Raw genomic sequence first — 26,541 nt, forward strand, 5'->3', positions numbered from 1 at the left:
GGAATCTACTAGACACCATCTCTCCGGACGTCGCCTTCCTAACAGAAACATGGATGAACGCCTCTTCTGCCCCAGACATCACCATTGCCATCCCTGAAGATTATAAGATCATACGCAAGGACCGTACCGGCCACACAGGAGGAGGAATCGCTATCGTCCATAAGAAATCCATCCACATCTCAACCAGCTCAGACGTCAATCTCGCCAACTCTGAACACCTTCACTTCCAGATCCACATCGACCCCAAGACCACACTCAGAGGCACCCTCCTTTACAGACCTCCAGGACCCCGCGCACAATTTAGTGAGGACATCACGGACTTCATCACTCCACACGCGCTCCCCTCCAAAGATTACATCCTTCTGGGAGACCTCAACTTTCACCTTGAAAAGAACAACGACCACAACTCCACCACCCTTTTGGACAACCTCGCCAACCTCGGACTTAAACAACTGGTCACTTCCCCCACCCACATCGCAGGTCACACACTCGACCCTATCTTCACCTCCAGCAATCATGTCTCCTTCAGCCACACTACGGCTCTCCTCTGGACTGACCACAGCTGCGTTCACTTTACCTACAACAAGCCCAAACCCAACAACCACCCCGAACCAACTCTGCAAAGAAACTGGAACAAAATCACCAGCGACCAGATCTCCTCATCGCTTCTTCTAAACCCCCCAGCCCACTCCTCAAACCCTGACCAAGCCGCCACCAACCTCACCCTATGGTTATCCAACAGCGCCGACGTCCTAGCACCACTGAAAAAACAACAAATCAAACCGGGCAGCAAGAAGGCCTCCTGGTTCAACGATGATCTTAAGAAATCCAAGAAACTCTGCCGCTCCCTTGAGAAAGCCTGGAAAAAAGACCCAACCACCAGCACCAAGGACGCCTTCAAAAACGCCACCCGCATACACCACCAACTAATCCGAAAGGCCAAGAAAGCCGCTTTCAAGGACCGACTAGATAACAACGCCCACAACAGCAAGGAACTTTTCAACATTGTCAAGGAATTTACCAATCCCTCGGCCAACTCCAACGACATCACCCCCTCTCAAGCCTTCTGCGACTCCCTAGCCTCATTCTTCCACAACAAAATTGCATACATCCACAACAGCTTCGACAACCAACCCGAAGACCAACCCACCCATCCCCTTACAGGACCCCCACCTCCCTTGAACACCCTCAATGACTGGAAGCCAATCTCCACTGAGGACACCATCCGTCTGATGAACTCTATCCACTCAGGATCCCCCACAGACCCATGCCCTCACCACATCTTTAACAAAGCAGACTCCATCATAGCACCGCACCTCCGAGACGTCATCAACTGCTCCCTCGACTCCGCAACCTTCCCGGAAAGCTGGAAACATGCCGAACTCAGCGCCCTCCTGAAGAAACCCACAGCTGACCCCACCGAACTCAAAAACTACCGCCCCATCTCGCTCCTTCCATTCCTTGCCAAAGTCATCGAGAAAGCGGTCAACAACCAGCTCGCCGCCTTCCTCGAAACAAACAAATCCCTTGACTCCTCACAATCCGGCTTCCGAGCCAAGCACAGCACTGAAACCGCCCTCATCGCAGCAACAGACGACATTCGAACCCTCCTGGACAATGGAGACACAGTCGCCCTCATCCTCCTTGACCTCTCCGCAGCCTTCGACACAGTCTGCCATAGCACCCTTCTACAGCGCCTCAGAAACATCGGAATACAAGGAAAAGCACTGGAATGGATCACCTCGTTCCTCACCGGAAGAACCCAGAGAGTCCGCCTCCCACCATTCGTCTCAGAGGCCACTGAAGTCATCTGCGGCGTACCCCAAGGGTCCTCCTTTTTCAACGTATACATGAGCCCCCTCGCGGCCATCGCACGCCAACACAACCTCAACATCATCTCCTACGCGGATGACACTCAACTGATCCTATCACTCACCAATGACCCTAGCACCGCCAAAACTAACCTACACGAAGGAATGAAAGAAGTAGCCGAATGGATGAAACACAGCCGTCTGAAACTGAACTCAGATAAAACAGAAGTCCTTATCTTAGGTACCTCCCCCTCTGCCTGGGACGACTCTTGGTGGCCAGAAGCCCTTGGAAAAGCACCCATCCCGACGGACCACGCACGGAACCTGGGCGTCATCCTGGATTCCTCACTTTCGATGAACAGACAAGTCAACGCCGTCTCTTCATCCTGCTTCAACATTCTTCGCATGCTCAAAAAAACATTTCGTTGGATCCCCACCGAAACTAGGAAAACGGTCACCCACGCTCTGGTCACGAGCCGACTTGACTACGGAAACACCCTCTACGCCGGTACTACCGTTAAACTCCAGAAAAAACTCCAACGAATCCAAAACGCCTCAGCCAGGCTCATATTAGACATCCCGCGTAAAGAACATATCTCTGGTCACCTGAAAAACCTCCACTGGCTTCCCGTCAATAAGAGGATCACTTTCCGGCTCCTAACCCACGCACACAAAGCACTCTACGAAATTGGACCCGAATGCCTCAACACACGACTGTCCTTCTACACCCCCCCCGACAGCTACGATCATCCAACCAAGCCCTTGCCACTGTACCTCGCATCAACAAAACCACCATGGGAGGTAGATCCTTCTCCTACCTGGCAGCTAAAACCTGGAACTCACTTCCCACTTACCTTCGCCTTACTCAGAACCACCTAGCATTCAGAAAGCAACTTAAAATGTGGATATTTGACAAGTAATCACCCACCCCTCCTCAAGCGCCTTGAGACCCTCTGGGTATGTAGCGCGCTATATAAATTCTTTGACTTGACTTGACTTGACTTGACTTGAAGCTGCCTCGCCTGGTGCCGCCCCAAAACTTCGGTTCAGTGTGGACTATCGGGGCCACAATTCAGTCACAAAGACTGACATGCATCCCATTGCCAGAGCTGATGAGCTTGTAGATCGGTTGGGGGCTGCCAAATACCTCAGAACCTTTGATTTGACGTCTGGGTATTGGCAGATCGCCTTGACAGAGGGAGCAAAAGAGAGGTCAGCATTCTCACACCCAATGGGCATTACCAGTTCGAGGTGATGCCCTTTAGAATGAAGAACGCCCCTGCCACCTTTCAGGGTGTTGGTTGGGCTGGAAGACTTCAGTGCTGCCTACCTGGATGACATTGCGGTGTTTAGTTACTCTTGGGAGGACCACCTACGCCCCCTCTGGGAAGTACTGATGGCACTGGGGAAGGCAGGCCTCAAAAACAAAGCCAGTAAGTGCCAGATAGAGCGCACTACTTACCCGGAGGGTCTCAAGGCGCTTGGGGGCGGGGGGGGGGGGGCGCTGCTACTGCTCGAACAGCCAGGTCTTGAGCTTCTTCCTGAAGGAGAGGTGGTCTTGGGTCAGGCGCAGGTCGGGAGGGAGTTCCAGGTCTTGGCGGCCAGGTAGGAGAAGGACCTTCCTCCTGTTGTCGTTCTTCGGATGCGGGGGACGGTGGCGAGGGCGTGACTGGCTGATCGGAGGTGGCGTTTGGGAGCGTAGAAGTTGATGCGGTTGTTGAGGTAGCTCGGGCCTTGATCGTGTAGGGCTTTGTGTGCGTGGGTGAGTAGACGGAAGGTGATTCTTTTGTTGACGGGGAGCCAATGCAGGTCTCTCAGATGTCCGGAGATGTGGCTGTGTCGAGGGATGTCGAGGATGAGTCTGGCTGAGGTGTTCTGGATCCGCTGGAGTCTCTTCTGGAGCTTGGTGGGGGTTCCGGCGTAGAGGGTGTTGCCGTAGTCCAGTCGGCTGGTGACGAGGGCCTGGGTGACCGTCTTCCTGGTCTCGTGGGGATCCACCGGAAGATCTTCCGTAGCATGCGCAGGATGTTGAAGCACGACGAGGAGACGGCGTTAACTTGTCTGGTCATGGAGAGGGATGAAGCCCAGGTTGCGTGCGTGGTCTGTCGGTTTGGGTGCGGTGCCCAGGGCGGGGAGCCACCAGGAGTCGTCCCAGGCGGAGGGCGAGGAGCCCAGGATGAGGACTTCCGTCTTGTCTGAGTTCAGTTTCAGGCGGCTGGTCGTCATCCACTCGGCTACGTCTTTCATCCCTTCGTGAAGGTTGGCTCTGGCGGCGGCGGGGTCGTTGGTCAGGGAGAGGATCAGCTGGGTGTCGTCAGCGTAGGAGATGATGTTGAGGTTGTGTTGGCGTGCGATGGCCGTGAGGGGGCTCATGTAGACGTTGAAGAGGGTGGGGCTCAGCGAGGATCCTTGAGGGACGCCGCAGATGACTTCGGTGGCCTCTGACTTGTACGGTGGTAGACGGACTCTCTGTGTTCTTCCGTCGAGGAAGGAGATGATCCATTCCAGTGCCTTCTCCTGGATTCCGACGTTGCTGAGGCGCTGCACTAGGGTGCGGTGGCAGACAGTGTCGAATGCCGCGGAGAGGTCTAGGAGGATGAGGGCCGCTGTTTCTCCGTTGTCCATCAGGGCTCGGATGTCATCGGTGGCAGCGATGAGGGCGGTCTCGGTGCTCTGGTTGGCTCGGAAGCCAGACTGTGAGGGGTCGAGGGATCCATTTGTCTCGAGGAAGGCGGCCAGCTGTTTGTTGACGGTCTTCTTGATGACTTTGGCTGGAAACGGGAGGAGCGAGATGGGGCGGTAATTCTTGAGTTCGGTGTGGTCCGCTGTTGGTTTCTTTAGTAGAGCGCTGAGTTCAGCGTGCTTCCAGCTCTCTGGGAAGGTGGCGGTGTCGAAGGAGGTGTTGATGATGTCCCGCAGGTGGGGTGCGATGACAGCGTCGGCCTTGTTGAAGACGTGGTGAGGGCAGGGGTCGGTTGGAGATCCGGAGTGGATGGAGTTCATCATGCGGATGGTGTCTTCGGTGCTGATCAGAGTCCAGGCGCGGAGGGTGGTGGTGGGGGGCGGTGGTTCGGTCGTGGCGTGCGTCGGTTGAGTGCTGAAGCTGTTGTGTATGTCCGCTATCTTGTTGTGGAAGTAGGAGGCGAGGGAGTTGCAGAGGTCTTGCGATGGGGTGATGTCGTTGTTTCCGGCGTTGGGGTTGGAGAGCTCTTTCACGATGTTGAAGAGTTCCTTGCAGTTGTGTGCGTTGTTGTCCAGCCGGTCCTTGAATGCAGTTTTCTTGGTGGCGCGGATCAGTTGGTGGTGCTTCCGGGTGGCAAGCTTGAGGGTGGTCATGTTGTACGGTGTTGGTTCCCTTCTCCAGGCTTTCTCGAGGGCTCGGCAGTTCTTCTTGGAGCTCTTGAGTTCGTCGGTGAACCATGGGGCCTTCTTGCTGCCGGGTCTGCTGGGAGGGGTCCTCAGTGGGGCGAGTTCGTCCGCGCAGTTGCTGATCCACTTCGTGAGGTTGTCGGCGGCCTGGCTGGGGTTCGCTGAGCTGGCAGGAGGGTGCTGGCTCAAGGAAGCGGCGAGCTGGTCGGCTGTGATCTTGTTCCAGCTTCTTTGAGCAACCTATTGCTGGTGGTGGTGGATCATCGTTCTTCTGAAGGTGAAGTGGACGCAGCTGTGGTCCGTCCAGTGGAGTCCGGTGGCGTGGCTGAAGGCGATGTCTTTGCTGGATGAGAAGACGGCGTCGAGTGTGTGTCCGGTGAGGTGGGTGGGGGTGGACACCAGCTGCTTGAGACCGAGGTTGGCGAGGTTGTTGAGCAGGGTGATGGTGTTGTGGTCGTTGTTGTTCTCCAGGTGGAAGTTGATGTCCCCCAGGAGGATGTAGTCAGCGGAGGGGAGGGGAGGGCATGTGGACTGACGAAGTCGGCGATGTCCTCGCTGAATTGTGTGCATGGTCCCGGGGGTCGGTAGATCAGGGTGCCTCTGAGGGTGGTCTTCGGGTCGGTGCGGATCTGGAAGTGTAGGTGTTCGGCGGTAGTTAGGGTGTCGTCGGTGTTGGTCGTGATGTGGATGGTGTCCCTGTGGATGATGGCGATGCCTCCTCCAGTCTGGATGTCGCGATCTCTCCGGGTGATCTTGTATCCCTCTGGGATGGCGATGGCGATGTTGGGCGCTGAGGAGTCGTTCATCCAGGTTTCCGTGAGGAAGGCAACGTCAGGAGCTGTGGTGTCGAGGAGGTTCCAGAGTTCGATGGCGTGCCTGTGGACGGAGCGGGTGTTGAGCAGGATGCACTTGAGGTGGTTGCTGCTGGTGTTCAGCTTGGCGGGTGCTGGTGCGAGGCAGGTCCGGATGCAGGTGAACTTGCAGGCGTGGCAGCTGAAGGGTCCGTGGGTGCGTCTCGGGGTGGCTCGGTAGCATCCCGGGATTCGGCCGGTGTTGAGTGCGTTGAGGGTGGCGGCGTCGTAGGTCCCGCGGGGGGGGCTGGTGTCTGCGGGGGCCAGGGGTCCTGGCACTGGGCGCGGTCCAGGCGCAGACGGGCTTACCTTCGGCGCTCAATCGGTGCTCCCGCTGCGCGCGTCCGCTGCGCGGTCGCTGAGGGGGCGACATAAGAGGGGGACGGGAGGGCGGGTCAGCCGGGCTGGGCTCGCGTCAGGGCCAATGGGCCGGTGGTGGGCGGGGCCACAGGGGGCTAGCGGCGGGAAAAATTGGCGAGCGGCCGGCTCTGCAGTGGCTGGGCCGCTCAGGGGGCTGGGGGGGGGGGCGACGGCGTCAGGGAGGCTGGCAAGGATGCAGAGAGGCAGGTGAGCAGCAGGCGTGGGGAGCAAGGGGGTGACCCGGCCTTGAGAAAGGCACAGCGGTCACTCCCGCGCTCAAGCAGGCTCTCCCCTTAAGAGGGGGACGGGAGGGCGGGTCAGCCGGGCTGGGCTTGCGTCAGAGCCAATGGGCCGGTGGTGGGCGGGGCCACAGGGGGCTAGCGGCTGGAAAAATTGGCGAGCAGCCGGCTCTGCAGTGGCTGGGCCGCTCGGGGGGCTGGGGGGGGCGACGGCGTCAGGGAGGCTGGCAAGGATGCAGAGAGGCAGGTGAGCAGCAGGCGTGGGGAGCAAGGGGGTGACCCGGCCTTGAGAAAGGCACAGCGGTCACTCTCGTGCTCAAGCAGGCTCTCCCCTTAAGAGGGGGACGGGAGGGCGGGTCAGCCGGGCTGGGCTCGCGTCAGGGCCAATGGGCCGGTGGTGGGCGGGGCCACAGGGGGCTAGCGGCGGGAAAAATTGGCGAGCGGCTGGCTCTGCAGTGGCTGGGCCGCTCGGGGGGCTGGGGGGGGCGACGGCGTCAGGGAGGCTGGCAAGGATGCAGAGAGGCAGGTGAGCAGCAGGCGTGAGGAGCAAGGGGGTGACCCGGCCTACAGGGCTCTGTAGTATATTTGGGGCACCACATAACCACAAGCATTCTACAACAGAAACACCAGAAAACAATTAGCTCAGTTTGTATCAGACGTCGCACAATGGAAAACACTTTCACTGACACTAATGGGACAAACGTCCCTCTTCAAAATTATGAACCTTCCCAGATTACTTTATGTCATGCAAAACACCCCTAACTAACTTTGAGACGCATTCTTCCAAAGGCTAGAAACTGAATGGAGAGACCTAATCTGGTGCAGGGGGGTGTCCCCCAAGGATAGCCCTTAGAAAGCTCTAGAGAGATGTTCACAAAGGGGGATTAGCCGTTCCAGATGCCAAAATGTATTACTGGGCCACGCAATTAGCATTTGTTAATGACTGGGTCTTTGGTGACAGGGAGGAACCGGCCTATAGGGTGGACAGAAAAGCCATGGGGCCTAGAGAATACCCATCCATCTTATATGTTAACCCCTTCTACGCGGGTTAATTCCACCGCGGAGCGGGGGAGGGCGGAACTGCGGCGCAGCAGTACTCATGACGAGTCCAGCATATCATGCTGCAGTGGAGCTGTGCTCATGACAAGCTGGACACGTCATGACTCTGCCCACTCCTTCGGAACGCCCGCACAGGTGGGGAATTTGCCGAGGGTGGAAGGGCTGCAGCAGTTTTGATGAGCTCAGCTCATCATGAGCACAGCTCCACTGTGCCTCATGACGAGCTAAGCTCGTCATAAGCATTGAAGGGGTTAAATGAAGGGTCAAAATCCTCCCAACACATACTCGAGCAGTGGTGGGTGCATGGTATGTCACCACTAAGCACCTGGGCTGCGAGGGGATGCTAACGGAGATGACCCCCCTGTGGGGTAGTAAACAACTTACTAGAGTGGGTTCATTACACAGCCTAATCATGTGGGGGCAGAATGGGGCACAGTGAAACCGGACAGTGCCACTTACTTTGGGAATGCCCAGAGATACAAGCTTATTGGCAAGGAATTGGGAAGATAATGGCAGAAGTGGTGTCGATGGAAGTCCTAACAGACCCAAAGTGTTCCTATTACTGATTCTGAGTGAGCAGTCTTAGCCTAAATACACGACAAAATGGCTCAAAGTGGCAGCAGTGGGTGCCAAACGCAACATCGCTAAGTAGTGGGGAGAGGTAGCCCCTCTTAGAGAGGCAGACTGGGCCTCTGACCTGGATTGGTGTCAACAATCTATTTAAGCAGAGGGTGCCTGAGGAAATGGGGGGAAATCTGGGGGAACTGGAGAGTCTATAGAGGCATGTAGTGGGTAGGCGAAGAGGGTAGAGGGAGATCGGAGGGGGTACTGGATAACCTACATTGTAAAATGCCTAACTGAGATATGAAGCTGGAAAATATCTAACTTGTAAAGTCGTCTAAAATATATGATTGAAAAGTTAATTATTGAGCATGTTTAATCAAAAGATAGAAAAAAAAGGTCTACTGTCCACTCCTGATCAAGGGTATGTTCTGTAGTGTGTGTGGGAACGGAGATATGCTGCTAAAAATTAAGACTCTGAAGACGTTCCAAGAAATCTGATGACCTTTCGACACATAGTCGTCTTTAATCCAATAGTTGAAATCTCCAACAATAAGTAGTCTTGGGTAATCAACCAAAAAATGGAGAGATTGTTACAAAAAAACAAATGGGGGGGGGGGGATAGGCTTGAAATTAGGGGGCATGTATGCAAAAAGCCAGATTTAGCTACTCCATTTTCGTAACCAGAAGCTCAGTATCTAGATAAGATTACATTATAATCTTTTCAATGTAATATGCCATTTAACTATAGCAACTAAACCTCCACCAATCTTACCAGACAGTCAATTAATGTGAAAGATATATTTGTAAGAAATGGCGGCCATAATATCCAGGGTAGGTTCATTTTTAGGTTGAGCATTCAAGACCTCTTGTATACACTTTAGTATAGAATTATGATATACTTATATCTGTATGTACTTTGTGGGCTCTGGAGATCAGCCGTAGGACTTGTCTGCTTCTTTTTTTCTGTTCAACTGCTTCTATTTAACTGTCTTGCTAGAAACCGACCAGCAGAGGTCAGTAAAAATACCAGAATTGCATTCTGCTGAGGGACTTTTTTTTTTTTCAATTTTTCTGGCAACTGCCTATATTTAACTTTCTTGATAGAAAAGGACCAATAAAGGTCATTAAATTACCAGAATCACTTAAGCATTCTCTAGATTCCAGTCCATAGAAATTGTATTCCACAAGCACCCGTATAAAATAATATTTTTTTCAAATCTTTGAATTTTCTCTGATATGACCACCGAGGCCCTGATTTTATATTAAAAACAGAGCTTTGGACTATACCATTGCCCGCTGAAAGGCAATATTTCTCTCCATGTGTTCCCATACCTCGCGTGTCAAGCAGTTTCGTGCTTACTTTCCCTCCATGTTAAAGAACAGTAGATATTTCAGCACCCAAGTTAATGTGCTGCATAGCTAAATACATATAAGGACCCGCAGGCAAGACCTATTGCATTGCAAATGCTTGTTTAACCAAGTTTTGGAAAATAACAAATCAGGACTTTCATTATTGAGCAGATTCCCATGCTCGGTCAGGCTTTATCGAGCGCCACCCGTCACCTCCCGGGGGACAAAAGCCTGATGGGGTACAGGCTGGGGAGGGATAGCCCTGTCGCTAAGAGACCTTGGAAGTAGGCTCTGCTTGCTGCTTTCTCACCACAGCTCAGTTCTATCCAGGGTGGGGAGACACTCTGGATTCCTGCGCCCCCATGCAATACGGCCAGGGAGTCGAGGTGCCTGCAGGGAGAGACCGAGGAAGCCCAGGGTTGGCAACTGCAACCTCCAGCAGGCCAGTCACCTCCAAGCTGTGAGCACGCAGCTCCCTCCCAGGACCGGTCATGGCCCACCACTGTCATTTCCAATCTCATGGAGCAGGCCGGCAGTATGTATCTCCATCCGTCACTGGTGTGGGCCAGGGATTGGGAACAGGGTCACTGATTGCTCTCCTTCGTATATTGGGGAATTTCGCATAAAGGGGAGGCCCCATCAGTCTGCTAGAAACAGGATGCTGGTAGATGGACTGGGAAGGGTGTTTGAGCTCTCTAAGGAGCAGCCACCACATTGGCCTCCTAGGCCTTGTTCCCCTGGCCACTTCCTAGAGGATTGTACATTAAACGTAAGCCACATAGCCAGAAAACTCCACCAGTCAGAAGTAGATCAGTGGTATATTACGAGCCGGTGGCATAAATGCTGATTTCTTTCTTGGTGCCTGTTACATTTCTACCACTGCTCTTCTCCTTTTCATGGAAACAAACACTGAAGGCGTGATTTAGAGTTTGGCGGATGGAATACTTCATCACAAAGGTAAATTGCAGCATATGGCACTCTTAATATGGCAGACAGGATATCCACCACACTTCTCCAAATTCTAAAACAGTCAGCTGATTGGGATTTTTTTTTTTTACAGCTTCCATTTTCGTTAGTGTGAAATTGGTTGGCCTTGTGGAAACCAAAGGAAGGCCTTTGGAAATCAGATACATATGTTTATTTGTCATTTTTTGGGATGGAGAGTGGCTTCACCTCTTGTACACCTGCCTACTTGTGTGGATTTGGCCTGTGTCATACTTTTGTTGAGTGCTGCCTCTTTCTCTCAGCCCCTTCCTAAAAAATAGAGCCTCTTGGTGCTCGAGTCAAAACTGAATTGGAGTTATGAGTCTTGTTTTCAGTCCTTTCCTGCTGTTCTGATAAGGTGGCCAGATTATTTGATCACCCTTGACGTATAGGAAGACTACCTTCGTTTTAAAGTTCTTTTGTACTTTTCCAATGTAGTGAATGTCTGGTTTTGGGTCAATTTCATTTGTTGAACTCTTGAATCTGCTTTTCTACCTTTTGCAAGAGGTCCTTACTGTCTTTGGTCGAGCCACTGGTTTGTAATTCTTCCTCTTGAGCTCAGATTTCATGGATACCTTTTTGGCTGAGGTGCAAAGCTTTTTCTATGCACCATTCAGTCTCTATTACATTGGGAGACTGGGGAGCTCGCTGTCAGGTGTTCAGAGGAAGTGACTCGCCCATTCCTGGGAGAGCAGAGAATGAAGAACGGTGGGTGTAAAGCCGCGGGAATCGCACCGTAGGAGCTGCAAGGACCGCGGCAAGAACCGCGGCAACAGAGAACAGGCAAACCAGCGGAAAGCAACCATACCACAGAACTGGCTGGTCGAGAAGAGTGCCGAGTGCCGGGAAAAGCAGACACCGTGCCCTGCCGGGTTCTGCTGGGCGGAGAGGAGCAGTGAGGAGAGGCATGGAGTGGCGGGGTGTGCTGCGAACTGAGTCGAGGCGGAGGTCGTGAAGGCTGCGAGTGCGAGCACAAGTGCCTGCAGGTGAGGGGTAGTGGTGCGCGGTGAAGCCCCCAGGGGGAGGCAAAAGTTTACCGCAAACCACCAACCGCAATTCCGAAACTCACTTTCAGCTAACCACCCAGCAAGCCGCTCTTCCTTCCCCTCCCCTTCTGACTCTTGGTCCTCGTTCCATCTTCACTAATTCCTGGTCTGCCTCTGCCTCCGCTTACCCTCACTGCTAGCATTGCAAGGACTTACTCACATCTTATCTGCATCCATTCCGAGGGTGCATGCCGCTCCCTTTACACAGCCAGCGACCTTTCAGCGTCTTTCCAGCAGGAGCCTCGCCACCTCTCTGAGTGTTCTCCCTTGAGCCTGCCTTCATTTGACTCTATTGTCCTTTTCACAGCAGGAGCAGTGAGCTGTGAGTAAAGAGCACTGCCAACGCAGCCGGAGCAAAAACCGCAACTAAACCACCTGAAAGTGGCCAGAGCCGCCATTACACCTGTCTGAGAGCCGCAACTAACGGTTAGGAATCTCTCTGTCAATTGATCATGATCAGATCATGATCAATTAATTGACAGAGTCTGTCCAGGCTCTCTGCCACATGGGACCCAAGGCCTACTACAGGATGGGAGAGGAGTCACAGCGGGGATCTTCTCCCTGAACAGTTCTCCAATTAGGCCCCTCTTTTACTGCAGTTTGGACTAACCCAGTTTTTTGCATGTATTTAGAAGCTTCATTTTGCGTCCGGACATCCACATCTGTTTGATACTATGCTTTGAGCAAGGGCTGCTTTTTATATCCACTTCATAATATATTCAGATTCCTATACCTCCCGTTGTACACTAGCGCCATCTTGTGGACTTTGATAAACAAGCTCAGCTTTTATGTGTCCATCGAAGCAAAGTGAGAAACTGGAACTGCACAGCTTTATCACACTTCAGGACACGTTTCTTTTGCATGACAATCGCAGGCATTGCGGTATTGCACGAAAATTACCTGAAATGTGTTATTCTAATGCGAGAATGGCAGTGCAGGGCTGGGTGACATGGGGTTATATTGAAACATTACCAGTGCATAAAAATGCTCAATGGAGCTAAAATGCTGCAGAAAACATATATATGTGTGGTACAATTCTGTATTTTTTTGCCAAACATTTGTCACCCCATGCTGTAATAGCTGTAAACATAATTTAGAACGCCACCTGCTCTACCTACAGGCATAAATAGTTAGATGTTTTCAGCCATGATTACCTTAAATTCAACACAATTTCTCACTGAAACCTGTTTCTCCTGGACTGCTTAGCTACATGATGTGCATACCACAAGAACATGCTTAATTTTAGTTCTGCTCTATTAATAGCTGTGGGAAAGCAGGTCGGATATACAGACGCGGAGGCTGAATATAATGTCGAACAGGGACTTCTTTATTGTCAGATGACATAGACTTATGTTTAACTACAGGCTCTAGAGTTCCTTCTTCGGTATGTGTCTTCTCATTTCTTGAAGGGCCGGCTGAGGTGGTCAGAGTTGCTCTTTCCTCTTCAGTCTGATGACTAAGGTCTTGGGGCGTTGTGGGCTCCGTGGCGTTGGTGTTACCCGGAGGTTACCGAGAAGAAAGAAATGGGAGCCCGTCAGTATATCAGTCCTGACAATATCACCCTTTTCCTACACCAGGTAGTGCTCAGAAATATGGAATAAGGATGGTGAGGGGCAGGGTGGGTATTGAGGAAGGATTCAGGAAAGGAAGTGAAGCCCAAGTGGAAAAACAGGGATGATTCAGAAAAGGGGGGTGGTGATGAACAGAGTGTCTGAATTAAGCAGACCACTCTTACCCAGTCCAAAAATCAGGGCTTGATCCATCACCATTTTTTAGCTCACTGCACCATCCCAGCTCAGAACCTGGCTATATGCAAATTAGTCTGTCCCTGGCCCAGTGCATCATGGGAACAGGGCAGACCAAACTACCAAGCCAATTCTTATACTGGGAAGGAAACAAGCTTCCGGGGACCGGTTTCTGGTATTTCAGCCGTCTTCGGCCCGGGTGGCTTGAATCCTGATGGTGCAATGAGCAAGGGACTCACATCTGAGTATACCCTTCCACGCTTATGGTGGACAAAAACGATTCAGAAAAGGGGGTGGTGATGAACGAGTGTCTGAATTAAGCAGACCACTCTTACCCAGTCCAAAGATCAGGGCTTGATCCATCACCGTTTTTTAGCTCACTGCACCATCCCAGCTCAGAACCTGGCTATATGCAAATTAGTCTGTCCCTGGCCCAGTGCATCATGGGAACAGGGCAGACCAAACTACCAAGCCAATTCTTATACTGGGAAGGAAACAAGCTTCCGGGGACCGGTTTCTGGTATTTCAGCCGTCTTCGGCCCGGCTTGATTGAATCCTGATGGTGCAATGAGCAAGGGACTCACATCTGAGTATACCCTTCCACGCTTATGGTGGACAAAAACGATTCAGAAAAGGGGGTGGTGATGAACAGAGTGTCTGAATTAAGCAGACCACTCTTACCCAGTCCAAAGATTAGGGCTTGACCCATCACCCTTTTTGAGCTCACTGCACCATCCCAGCTCAGAACCTGGCTATATGCAAATTAGTCTGTCCCTGGCCCAGTGCGTCATGGGAACAGGGCAGACCAAACTACCAAGCCAATTCTTATACTGGGAAGGAAAAACAGGATTTAAATATAGTACAAGAGTAGGTCATAGGCCAATATTCTAAGACAAGTGTGTCTCAGTACCTGTGCAGAATAGTAGTGCCCAAGAATCACTCTCTAAAGTGCTTTATACCCTGTAGTCCTTAGTGCCCACAAGTCATTCTTCTATTTGCGGTCTTAAACTTGCAGCCTTAAACTTCTGCGTCAGCATTTAGACTCCTGCACCGCCCCCTTACTTTACTTTACCTCCCTCCACCCACAATAACACTCTTTACCGCCTGCCTCGCACAACACAACAACAGCACCCTGTTCCGGTTTCACTCACCGGACCCGCCGTAACTCTCCTGAGTCACGCCACGCTCTCCAGCCTCCTCCGGGGGACACCACCACTCCTCCGTCCAGAGGTCCTCGGTCTCCCCCGCCTCCTCGCCGTCAGGAACGCTGTCTTGACTCTCAGCGTGCAGCTCCAGCTCCCAGCTCCGAGATTCGGCGTCCTTCGCGTGGTCAGATTCTTCCGTCTTCAGCTCCGCCCTCATGACGATCCTTGACGTTTCTTCCTGGTTGGCGTCTGTTTTCAATGGTGCCTCGTCTTCCACTCCTCCCCTCGGTTTCCGTCCTTGCTGTGGAGAGAGACGAGAGGTGGGTGTCTCCTTCCGTGTTTCCAGCTGGACGCGTTATATCGGCAGCGTCCCATTCGTGCAGGGGAATCTGGGCAATGTAGTCCGGCCAAACGGTGAGTCCCGCCGGGTCCCCTCTCACATCCCCTTTCCCTTGCTGTCTTGATACTGGGGTTTTTCTCTTGAGGATACCTGGACAGAAAGTCTAACGTTCCCTTGCTCAGACCTTTTTCAATGTTGTGTGCGGAATCTATAGGGTTGTAAAGCCAGGAACCACCTTAATACTCTGTCATTGTTTCCCTTATTTTGGGCTAACCATTCTAAGGGCGCATGGTCAGTGAATAGGGTGAATTCTCTTCCTTCCAAGTAATATCCCAGGGCTTCTTTCTCGATGACTGCGTAATTCTGTTCCCTCGGGAACAACTTTCGACTAATGTACAAGATGGGTTGTTCCTGTCCTTGTCGAGTTACTTGAGAAAGCACTGGACCAAGTCCTTGGTCCGATGCGTCTGTTTGTAAGACAAAGGCTAGGGAATAGTCAGGGCTGGCTAACACTATCTCAGCTGTGAGCGATCCTTTCAGAGTCTGAAAAGCTCTTAGTATGTTTGGTGTGGGATGCTTTAATCGTTCTTCTGTGTTGGATGCTTTTTGTAGTAGATTGGTGCGGGGTGATGCTATTTGAGAAAAATTGGGAATAAATCTCCGATAATACCCCAGAAGGCCTAGGAAGGCCCTATGGTCTTTTTTCGTCTTAGGTAAGGGTATTTGGGAGATTGCGGCTAGTTTAGAATCTTGGGGTCTAATCATTCCTTCCCCTAACAAGTATCCCATACATTTCACGGTTTGGGCTGCTAAGTGGCTTTTTGTTGGGTTGATTTTTAGACCATGGTGCCCTAATGTCTCAATTACTTGCGACAGATGGTATAAATGCTGGTCCCATGTGTCGCTATAGATGACTAAGTCATCTATATATGCTCCAGCTTATTCCTCATGTGGACGCAGGATGCAATTCATGGCTCTTTGGAATGTCGCCGGAGCTCCATGTAACCCAAAAGGTAAGACCTTAAATTGGTACAACCCATCTGGTGTAGAAAAAGCAGTTTTCTCTTTATCCTGTGGCCGTAAAGGGATTTGCCAATACCCTTTACACAAGTCAAGGGTACTGATGTATTTGGCCCTCCCGGTTTTCTCCACCATCTCGTCCACCCTAGGTAACGGATAGGTGTCAAATTCAGAGATTTTGTTGACTTCTCTGAAGTCGATGCAGAACCGGACCTAACGGTCCGGTTTCGGTACCAGGACTATGGGCGAGTTCCATTCGCTAGTAGAGGGCTCTATGATGTCCATTTGCATCATCTTCTGTACTTCCTCGCGTATAATGCGGCGACATGCCTCCGGTAGATGATAGCATCGAAGGTGGACCCTTTTCCCTACTGGTGTCCTGAAGGCGTGTTCCACCAAGGTGGTCCTTCCTGGGGTCAAGGAAAATATTTCTCTGAGTGGCATAAGATCCTGGGTCAGCTTTTCTTTCAGAGGGAAAGAAAGGGCGGTATCTATGCATTGGACAAACAAGGGGACTTCTGTTTCGACATTCGCAGTCAATGTTAGCACAGGTCCTTCCCATTTTTTCAACAAATTGACATGGTAGATTTGTGAGGTACCCCTAGCTGGGTCTAATTCTATACGATAGGTAACTGGGGTAACCTGTTCTGTAATTTTGTAGGGACCCTGCCATTGGCCCAGTAATTTGTGATCAGAGGAGGCCATCATCAATAGAACAGGATCGTCTATCTCAAATTTTCTTTCCTTCGCTTTTTTATCATAATGTGTTTTCTGAGCGGTTTGGGCTTTTTCCAGATTAATACGGATGAAAGTCCTAATCTGTCCCAGATGGGTTTTAAGGTTAGACACATAATCCACTAAGGGTTTGGTATTATCTGGTTGGCTCTCCCATTTCTCTTGGGACATTTCATGTAGGGTTTTGGGTTGATGACCATACAATAATTCAAAAGGCGAATACCCTGTACTTTTTTGGGTTTTACAACGTATAGCAAACAGGGCCAAGGGTAACATATCCTTCCATTTCCTGGTCTCTAACTCTAACAACTTTTTTAAGGTGGTTTTAAGAGTGGCATTGTATCGCTCCACCAACCCATCCGTCTGGGGGTGGTATGCTGCAGTTCTAATTTAGTGTATTCCTAATTGTGTACACACCTGTTTCATGACCTTAGATATGAAAGGAGTCCCCTGCTCAGTCAGTATTTCTTTCGGGAACCCTACCCTTGAGAATACAGTTATCATAGCCTTAGCAATATTGATGGCAACGGGGCGACGTAGGGCTATAGCTTCAGGAAAAGGTGTGGCATAGTCTACCAATACTAGGACATATCTACACCCACTCCTGGATGGCAGCAATGGTCCTATTATGTCCATGCCTACCCTGTTGAACGGTTCTTCTATGACTGGAAGAGGACGTAAGGGAGCACGGGGTGTTATGTACCTATTATGACGCTGGCATATGGTGCATTCCCTACAATATCTTTTGACTTGTTGGAAGATGCCGGGCCAATAGAAACGCTCCATGATTTGTTTTTCTGTTCTCTCTGGCCCAAAGTGTCCCCCTAATAGATGGCTGTGGGCCAAAAACAATACTTTCTCTCTAAAGGGCAGAGGTATTAACAGCTGTGGGGTTTGAGTAGGGTTTCCTTTCCTATAGAGTAACCCGTTTTTTATAAAGAAACAAGGACCTACATGAAGGGGTCTTCGTGGTCTAGGGCGTTTTTCCAAGCTTCCTGCAATACCGGATCTTCTCTTTGGGTGGCACCGAAGCTTCGGTCGGTTTCCCATGGGTTCTCTTCAGGTATAGCAGGAAGGACATTAGGTGTCTTTCCTTTCTCTGCTCTTCTCTGTTTTTGACTTTTCCTGGGTTTTGATACAGGCCATTCCGGTTTTTCTTCTCCAGAAAAAGGTGCCTCAGCCCACCAGTCCTCATCTTTTTGGATGTCATATGCTATCCTTAGGGGAAGATGGGGATAATCATTTCCCAGTATGACTTTTTCAGGAAGATTAGGGATGAGACCCACCTTCAGTGAAGTACCAGGATCATTGACATGTTGGATTCGTACCTGAGTAGTCGGGTATTGTTTAACATCCCCATGCACACACCGAATGGCAACCATTCCATCACTGGGTCCGATCCAGGGTTCAAAATCTTGAGGACGAACTACACTCTGTCAACACCCCTATCGGCTAATGCAAGTGTTGATTGTCCATTGACCTTTACTTCGCAATGATAGGGTGGGAGTGGATCTCCGGAGGATGAACAGTAATAATTCCTGGCTAACCCTATTTCCATTGGTTCCTCTTTCTGTGGACAAAACCTGGCAATGTGTCCTGGTCCCCCACAATGGAAGCACTGGGGCCCAGGATTCGGGGGTCGGAATACTGGTGTATGGGTGACTCTTCCTGGGAAAAGAGTTACATGTTCTGGCTTTTTGGGGAGAGGGACTCGGGGAGGCCTATGACCTCCTGTTCCACTGGTCTTCCAGGGGGTATCATCTCTTCCTTTTTGGATTTCCTGGGCCCGTTGTAGGGACTCGCTATTTCCACAGCAGTTTCCAAGGTCAAGTGGGCCTGTTGCTTGACCCACTTCTGGATAGGGGGATGAAGGGAGGCCAGATACTGCTCCAAATAGATCTTGGACATAATACCATCTTTATCGGTAGTGGCTGGTTTTAACCAACAATCAGTCATGTCCTTTACCCTGAAATACAGGGCACGGGGTGTTTCCTGAGGTCCTTCTCTGATCTGTCGTAGTTTTATCCTATAGGATTCGTCATCCACCCCCAGCCTTTCCATGATGCATCGTTTGATGTCACCGTAAGGTACTGTCCCTTTTATGGTGGCTGCCTGGTAGGCGGCTTGTAGATCCCCCGATAGGAGAGGGCCCCAATATTTGCCCCACTTATCTGCCGGCCAAGCTGCTGCTGTGGCTATGCGTTCAAAGTTATTAAAGAACAAGTCCGGATCTTCCCCACTTACATACTTCTGCATTACCATAGAGGGTAGGGTAGTGGGTCCTCTTTGATTGCCCAGGATTTCGGTCAATTTATCCATAGCGGCTCCATGCGTTTGACTTTGTCCAGATATAGCATTCTGAATCTTCTCTCGGTCTTCCACTACTACGTGTAGGAAGCTCTCCATTACCATGCCCAAGTGTTCCTGGTGTTCCGCCATTTTTGTATGGGCAGCCTCCATGTCTCCGCTGGATCCCACTTCTGACACCACTTGTGGGAGGGCAGGTCAGATATACAGATGCGGAGGCTGAATATAATGTCGAACAGGGACTTCTTTATTGTCAGATGACACAGACTTAGGTTTAACTACAGGCTCTAGAGTTCCTTCTTCGGTATGTGTCTTCTCATTTCTTGAAGGGCCGGCTGAGATGCTCAGCATTGCTCTTTCCTCTTCAGTTTGATGACTAAGGTCTTGGGGCGTCGTGGGCTCTGTGGCATTGGTGTTACCCGGAGGGTACCTAGAAGAAAGAAACGGGAGCCCGTCAGTATTTCAGTCCTGACAATATCACCTTTTTCCTACACACGGTAGTGCTCAGAAATATGGAATAAGGATGGTGAGGGGCAGGGTGGGTATTGAGGAAGGATTCAGGAAATGAAGGGAAGCCCAAGTGGAAAAACAGGATTTAAGTATAGTACAAGAGTAGGTCATACGCCGATATTCTGAGACAAGCGTGTCTCAGTACCTGTGCAGAATATTAGTGCCAAAGAATCACTCTCAAAAGTGCTTTATACCCTGTAGTGCTCAGTGCCCACGAGTCATTCTTCTATGTGCGGCCTTAAACTTGCAGCCTTAAACTTCCGCGTCAGCATTTAGACTCCTACACCGCCCCCTTACTTTACTTTACCTCCCTCCACCCGCAATAACACTCTTTACCTCCTGCCTCCCACAACACAACAACAGCACCCCGTTCCGATATCCCTCACTGGACCCGCCGTAACTCTCCTGAGTCACGGCACGCTCTCCAGCCTCCTCCAGGGAACACCACCACTCCGCCGTCCAGCGGTTCTCGGTCTCCCCCGCCTCCTCGCTGTCAGGAACGCTGTCTTGACTCTCGGCGTGCATCTCCGGCTCCCAGCTCCGAGATTCGGGTCCCCCGCGTGGTCAGCTTCTTCCGTCTCCAGCTCCGCCATCACGACGATCCATGACGTTTCTTCCTGGTTGGCGTCTGTTTTCACTGGTGCCTCGTCTTCCGCTCCTCCCCTCGGTTTCCGTCCTTGCTGTGGAGAGGGACGAGAGGTGGGTGTCTCCTTCCGTGTTTCCAACTGGACGCGATTATCTCGGCAGCGTCCCATTCGTGCAGGGGATTCTGGGCAATGTAGTCTGGCCAAACGGTGAGTCCTGCCGGGTCCCCTCTCACAATAGCCTAATGCTTTTTTATTATTCCTCTTTGTTTTGGCTGCAATCTTGTTAAACATATGATTTGTGTTTGGCTTACTCTTTGTTGCCCCTAAAGGTGGGGCCTCTGGGATTTCTTTGCCCATTATAAAATCTGAAACTGTGGCTCACTACAAAACTAACAAGCATTTGCAATGCAATAGGTCTCGCATTTGTAAAAGTTAAAGCTATTGAGGTTATAAATTGTAATGTTTATTTATATTTTTTGGTTTGCAGTGGAGTAAGTATTTAACAAAAAAAACTTGTAATATAAATGGTGCTTATCTAAAGCCCTCCTTAGCTTCCGGTCGAGTTCACAGTTATATATAAGCTGCAAATAAATGCACAGAGATGTAAAACAAAGCATGACATAAAAAGGAGAGACAAATAGATGCTCCTTAGTGGCTGACTTGTACAAAGTGAAACCAAAAAACCTGGACAAATTGTGTGATCTTGGGGAAGTATTTTATTTCACCAAAATGATTTCTTCTTAATATTTGCGCTTAGAACTTAAGAAGTGTGAGTTTAGAATACAAAACATATATGCCTGCAAATTATTTTCCTTTCTCATTGTTTCTTCAGAAGAATCCAGCTGCTTCTGTGTACATTGTTCATTTAAAGAATGTCTGTTTTAGCATGCCTCTGTCTTTTGGCAAGGGATGTTCATGTTGAACATTAAGTGGGATCTTCCTGTAATCCCAAAGCATTAGGGATCGAAGTCAGTATCATGGAGGGAAGGTGGTTTGTAAGAACTGGGACAAGGAGGGTTAATGAGAGATCGCTGCATACTCAGAACCAGGGAGAGAGAGAGAGAGAAGAAAACCTGGACATACCAACATCGTGTCTGAGCCAAACCAATGAAGCCACTAGTGCTGAAACCTACAATGGAAAGTGAAAGCCCAGAACATCTAGCCCAAGACTAGTGAAAAGCGATCTATTGACACATTCCTGATTTGTGTCATCTCAGTAGCACATGTATGCATGCATTACCACTATGCATGTGCCTACCCATGCAAGGACATGGGCGGTATTTCAGTTTTATAATTTGAGTAACATGAACGCATTTACTGCGAGTGAAGTGAAAAAATCTTAAAAGGAACGTGGAGCAGAATTTGAAAATACTTTTAGAGCTTCGTTCAGTAAGTGTTTAGAAGTCCATCTCGATGTATGCCTACCTCCCTTCACACAATTTTTGTCATCACAGAAAGAACAAGATTGGACTGAGGTAAAATAGTCAACAGTTCAATGAAACAAAAAAATGGTGTAATATTTTATCCTTTCAACATAAATACACCAAATGCTGCAAGAAAAAACAAAACACTTCAGATGCAGATTTGTTCATTCCGCCTGTGAAACGTTTCGCTCCCAAACCCTCTATTTCTTCACTACAGTATAGCAAATCAGTAGAGTGGCATTCTTTGCCTTTCCCACTGTGATGCCCCCAAATTAAATCACTGCATTGCAACGGTTAATGTGAAAGCATGCATTCAGAGCAGAGCAAACTCTCCTCGTCTCTTTTTTATTTCTATACTCAAAGTAGCTTGCTCCTAAAAAAAAGAAATGAGAAGAATCCAAACAATAATATTAATAAATATGAAGGGCGGGATCCAATCTACAGATCATCAAGAAAGAATGCATCCACCATGGAACTATGTTCAACCTAAAATCTCGAAATTCAGGTGGCATAACCTTTGCTTGTGTGCCTATAACAGCAGTATTACTTGTATTTAATATAGTTAGAAATGTTACATTCAGTCAGTACTAGTCAAACATTGTTCAAAGATTACTCAACTCTAACCGAGCCATGTTGCCCAGGTGCCTAACAAGAATTTAACAGTGGACTGTCCTGCCCAGTCTGCCCACTTGATGATATTTTCCACCTAGCTCCCTTAAAGAAAGCTCTGGGTACTCCTCTAAGTAAATGTGCAGTGCCAGGCTGCCCGTGTACTCCCAGGTATTCCCTAACTGCCCCCACTTCCCTCACCCATTGTTCCCAACCAGCTGACACTGTAACCGGCATGTGAATACTTATAAAGAATGACGTACAAAACATTTGCACGGCCACCTCCCCTGTCCACCCTTTAGCTCCCCTTATTCAAATGGAAATATCTGTCAACCATGCAGACATCTCCATCTGGGGACATGAAATTCACCTCTGCATTCACAAAACCTGTAAATCCGGTGCTTCAATTTACAAGCTGATAGTTTATACTCTCGTAGGCGACATCTACGAGTGCAAGCAGATGTGTGAATCGGAGCAAAGAGTCGAAAAAGAACAAAGATTGCTTACATAACATAGGAAGTATGGGTTTGATATGGTCTGAATGACTGCATTTGTTGGTATTTTAATTAAACACTGTCTAGTATCTATACGGAAAACCTACGAATTTATATCATCTTTATAAACAAAAACTAGTACAAATAAAATACATGCGACAATACAGTTTTAGTACAATGAGCTGAAAAAATGATTTCTTGTCCTCATAAACTTACAGATCGATGAGAGGAGATGGAATGCAGACGAAAGAAGAAGCGCACATACATCTCTCGGAACACCTGATACAACTTCGAAGGCTCGTTGTACAGGAAACAGAGCGGGGCAACTAAAAATAACAAACAGCTGCATCACACTTTAAATCGAGAAGCTGGCAAAACATTTCAGCAACGAAATAAATCTCTCAATCAATCAATCTTTATTGTTTAAGTTAATTAAAACCATAACAATGTCATGATGCAAATCAGGTATCAGTAGTTTACAAATATATAAATGATTTAAAATATAGAGAAAATAAAAAGAGCATGTTACTTATTTTGTCCTAAATAATATCCCTATCCTGAAACCAGTTAAAAATGAATACGTAATTCTGTATCATAAAATTGTTATCAGGATTGCGGTTTCGTCAGATATTAACATTAAAAGCTTTTTGACAATTTAAAATTGCAATAGAGTTACTAAACATTACAGGGTTGGCAAAATCTGCTTCAATCGACATATGTTTTTTTTCATATAATAAATCAGTCATAAGGATGCCAAATAATGCATGTTTCAGGATACAGAATTTGGCCTGTATTGTTTAAAATACTATTTGATTAAAAAAAGGAGCTAAACTTACCTAAAAAATCCGACCTTTTATTCTTGTTCTTCGTACAAGATGACGCAGAAAGCCGGATTTACAAAAAATAAAAGGTCTCCACATTAGAAGGCATACAGATACGATTTGCTTATTGCCCTTCTATTGTTTATGTTCCATAAAAGTACTATGCAACTACAGAAATCCTGTTGAAAATTAGTCAGGCCTAACCCCTGGCAATTACACATTCCCTGTATTTTCCAATGTTAATCTTCAAGTGGAAAACTTGAAGAAATCCTTTTCTCCACTTGCCCTGAAAAACAGAATTGTGTAGGTGCTCTTTACCACACTCACTGCAACACATTCCCCCTACTCGAAGTAGGTGCAAAGTTAGAGGTGAGAAAAACATAATTCTAAAAGCTTGTGAATAGTTCAAGTTTGGTGAGTGTTCATCATCACTGCAACACGACCACTCATCACCTTCTGATGGGAACCCATGACCAACATGGAGGACTGTGGCTACAGGTCTAGTGATATCCCGTCATAAGTGTAATCTACACACGGGCAAATTAGCAGATCCTCATTGTCAGTACCTGCCATTTCAAAGGAAAGATGACAATGTTTGACAATATTCTGGGTTGTGTGCAGCTCATGGATCTGCACCAAATGCCACAGATTCTCCACAGGCAAATAACATACATGAAGAAATAAAGAGAAGGCCGTTATATTTATATGCGTTGGTAATAAATGTATGTGTACAAAAATGTACACTTGCATTTTTGTATGTAAAAAGGCTTTTCCATGGCGTAACCTGGAATTCTGCAAACGTTCCATATTTCAGAATGAGTGTTGGAATGCTTTTATCATCACACATGGTAGTTGGAAATGTACTCAAAATGTAGGCATTAGCCTGAGGGAGCATATGTGTTGGTTTTGTGGGGAAATTGGGCCTATCGTGGGACAATATGGAATAAAGTTCAATACAATTAAATTCAATTAAGCTTTATTCGACCATGAAAGTTTATAGTCATAAAAGCACAAATCACAATCATTAATGTTTAAAATAAAAAATATAGTTAAAATATCCAAGTTAAAAGATAGGATAAAATAGCAAAAACACCTTATGTAAAAATCTAGGTTACATAAAATCCAAGCATAATTCAGGTCCCAATAATTCCAACTAAAATATAGCCTCCCAGAATTCGAATGACATACTTTTCCTCTACAGTAGGGCCTTTTTCAAAAAAGTAGATACCCTCCAGGCCAAATGTTCGTTCTCTAAAAGTTTAACCAAACAAGTGCTGGGCGGCATTGCCTGAAACCCTGCTGTCTTTAAAGGGGAAGTAACCAGACTTTCCTTAATTCTTTAAACAAATTACAGAAAAAGACTAGGACACTCTTGCCCAATCATTCATTTTTGGTGTGGTCACTAGTCTGTGTACCATTGCCATTCTGAACCTTGTCAACAACATTCTATCATGTCCAATTGGGACAACATTTAAGTAAGGTTCCATACCCAAAGAACTAAGCCTTAGCTGGTGTTGGATAACTGTGGGTTTAGAAGCCTCATCTGCGAGTTCGAGGCACTCTTTCTTTAGGATTTTCCTCTATACTCGAGCCATAGAACTGGGATTAGAGTAAAACTCAGGGTATCCAAGATCGTTCATAAACCTGTAAATAAACCTAAGCCAGGGTATCTTCAGCGCCCCATCCAATTTAATACAGTCAAGGAGGATATCTCTGTTTAAGTGGGTCTGCTCACTAATCCAGATCCTATGACATAGGAGAATTGGCTTGCGTTTAATAAGATCTGCTAGATAGGGGAGTCCCAACTCCTCATGGCACACAAAGGAGGACGTGCCAGGAGGGACAGAAAGGATATACCGGAGAATGCATTTTCCACAGTTTGTAAGGGAAGGCAGTTGGCAACGCCCCATACCCCTGGCCCGTATAGCGCTGCTGCGGTGCACTGGGCCTTGTAAATTTGCAAGAGTTCACCGGGCGGCTTCCTTCCCAGTCTCTTTGCAAAAGTAGCCAAAGCGCTGGTTGATCTACTAAAACCCAGTTTTTTCTGCTCAATTGCTCGGGACCATGTGTATTATGGTATTATGGCTGAAGAGGCCACCGAGATACAAAAAATGTAGTTACAAGCTTCCTACTATCCAGATAGATGTCCTGGCCCATAGTGCTCCGGGTTCCAGAAGCACAGTTCATTATAAAAGATTTGGAAAGATTCATCTTGAGGCCCAAGTCAAGCATAAAGGTGTTAAAACTGGTCAGGACCCTTTGCAACCCATTACCTGTACGTGCCATTAAAACGGCATCATCTGCAAAGAGAAGTGCGGGTATAGGTCTCTGACCTACTTGGGGAAGGTCATGCCCGCTCTTAAGGAGTGCCTCAGCAAGACCAATGATGTATAAATTAAAAAGAAAGGGGGCCAGGATGCAGCCCTGCCTGATCCCTCTTCTAACAGGAAATCCTGCTGTGCACTGGCCGTCCACCGCGTATCTTACACTGGCAGAAGCTCCCTCGTACAACCGGTGCAGGAAGGCAATAATATTAGGATCCACACCAAGGTCGGCAAGAGCCCCCCATAACCTTGCATGGATTAGAGTCAAATGCTGTGGTCAAATCAATGAAGACTAAGTATAGTCTCCCTTGTTTGGCTCTTTTGTATTTCCTGACGATCATTGCCAGGTTTAGACTCTGTTCCAGGTTTCCCAAACCCTCCCGCAACCCATACTGGTGATCGGAAAGGACATTATTTTCTATTGCCCAGTCCTGTAGTCACTGCAGGACAACTCAACCTACCACCTTCACCATGGAATCAAGAAGGGAAATTGGTCTATAACAACCAGGATCTTGAAGATTTCCCTTCTTGGAAATTAGGACAATGATGGACTCCGTCCAAGTCTTCCGGAAGGTGGTACAGTCACTGGCGTTGACCATCTGGGTTAGTCGTGTGGCCCAATGCTGTACATTAGACTTGAACAAATCAAGTGGCACGCTATCAGGGCCGGGAGCCTTGCCCCCCTTGCTACGGGCAAGAGCCAATACCATTTCGTCAAGCATTACATGAAGGTTGCCGTTTTGTACGCAGTGGGGCCCCTGAGATGGTTGCCCATCGGTGGCTGGGCCATTGTACAATGCAGAAAAAAGGGTTATCCAGTCCTTTTCTGAGATTGCAATCTCAATGG

At 48.7% G+C, this 26,541-nt stretch overlaps 1 protein-coding gene across 2 annotated transcripts in view; it reads right to left on the reverse strand.

Moving 5' to 3' along the window:
• TBC1D19 (TBC1 domain family member 19) overlaps positions 1 to 26,541 on the reverse strand; it is a 989,099-nt gene that overhangs the window by 148,538 nt on the left and 814,020 nt on the right. For both annotated transcript variants that reach the window (XM_086964506.1, XM_086964505.1), the window contains one exon: positions 22,766 to 22,875. In XM_086964506.1, the coding sequence (XP_086820632.1) occupies positions 22,766 to 22,875 (110 nt within the window). The remainder of the gene's footprint in view (positions 1 to 22,765; positions 22,876 to 26,541) is intronic.

This window comes from Lissotriton vulgaris, chromosome 3_2 (genome assembly GCF_964263255.1).
Source record: "Lissotriton vulgaris chromosome 3_2, aLisVul1.2, whole genome shotgun sequence".
NCBI classification, from domain to species: Eukaryota; Metazoa; Chordata; class Amphibia; order Caudata; family Salamandridae; genus Lissotriton; species Lissotriton vulgaris.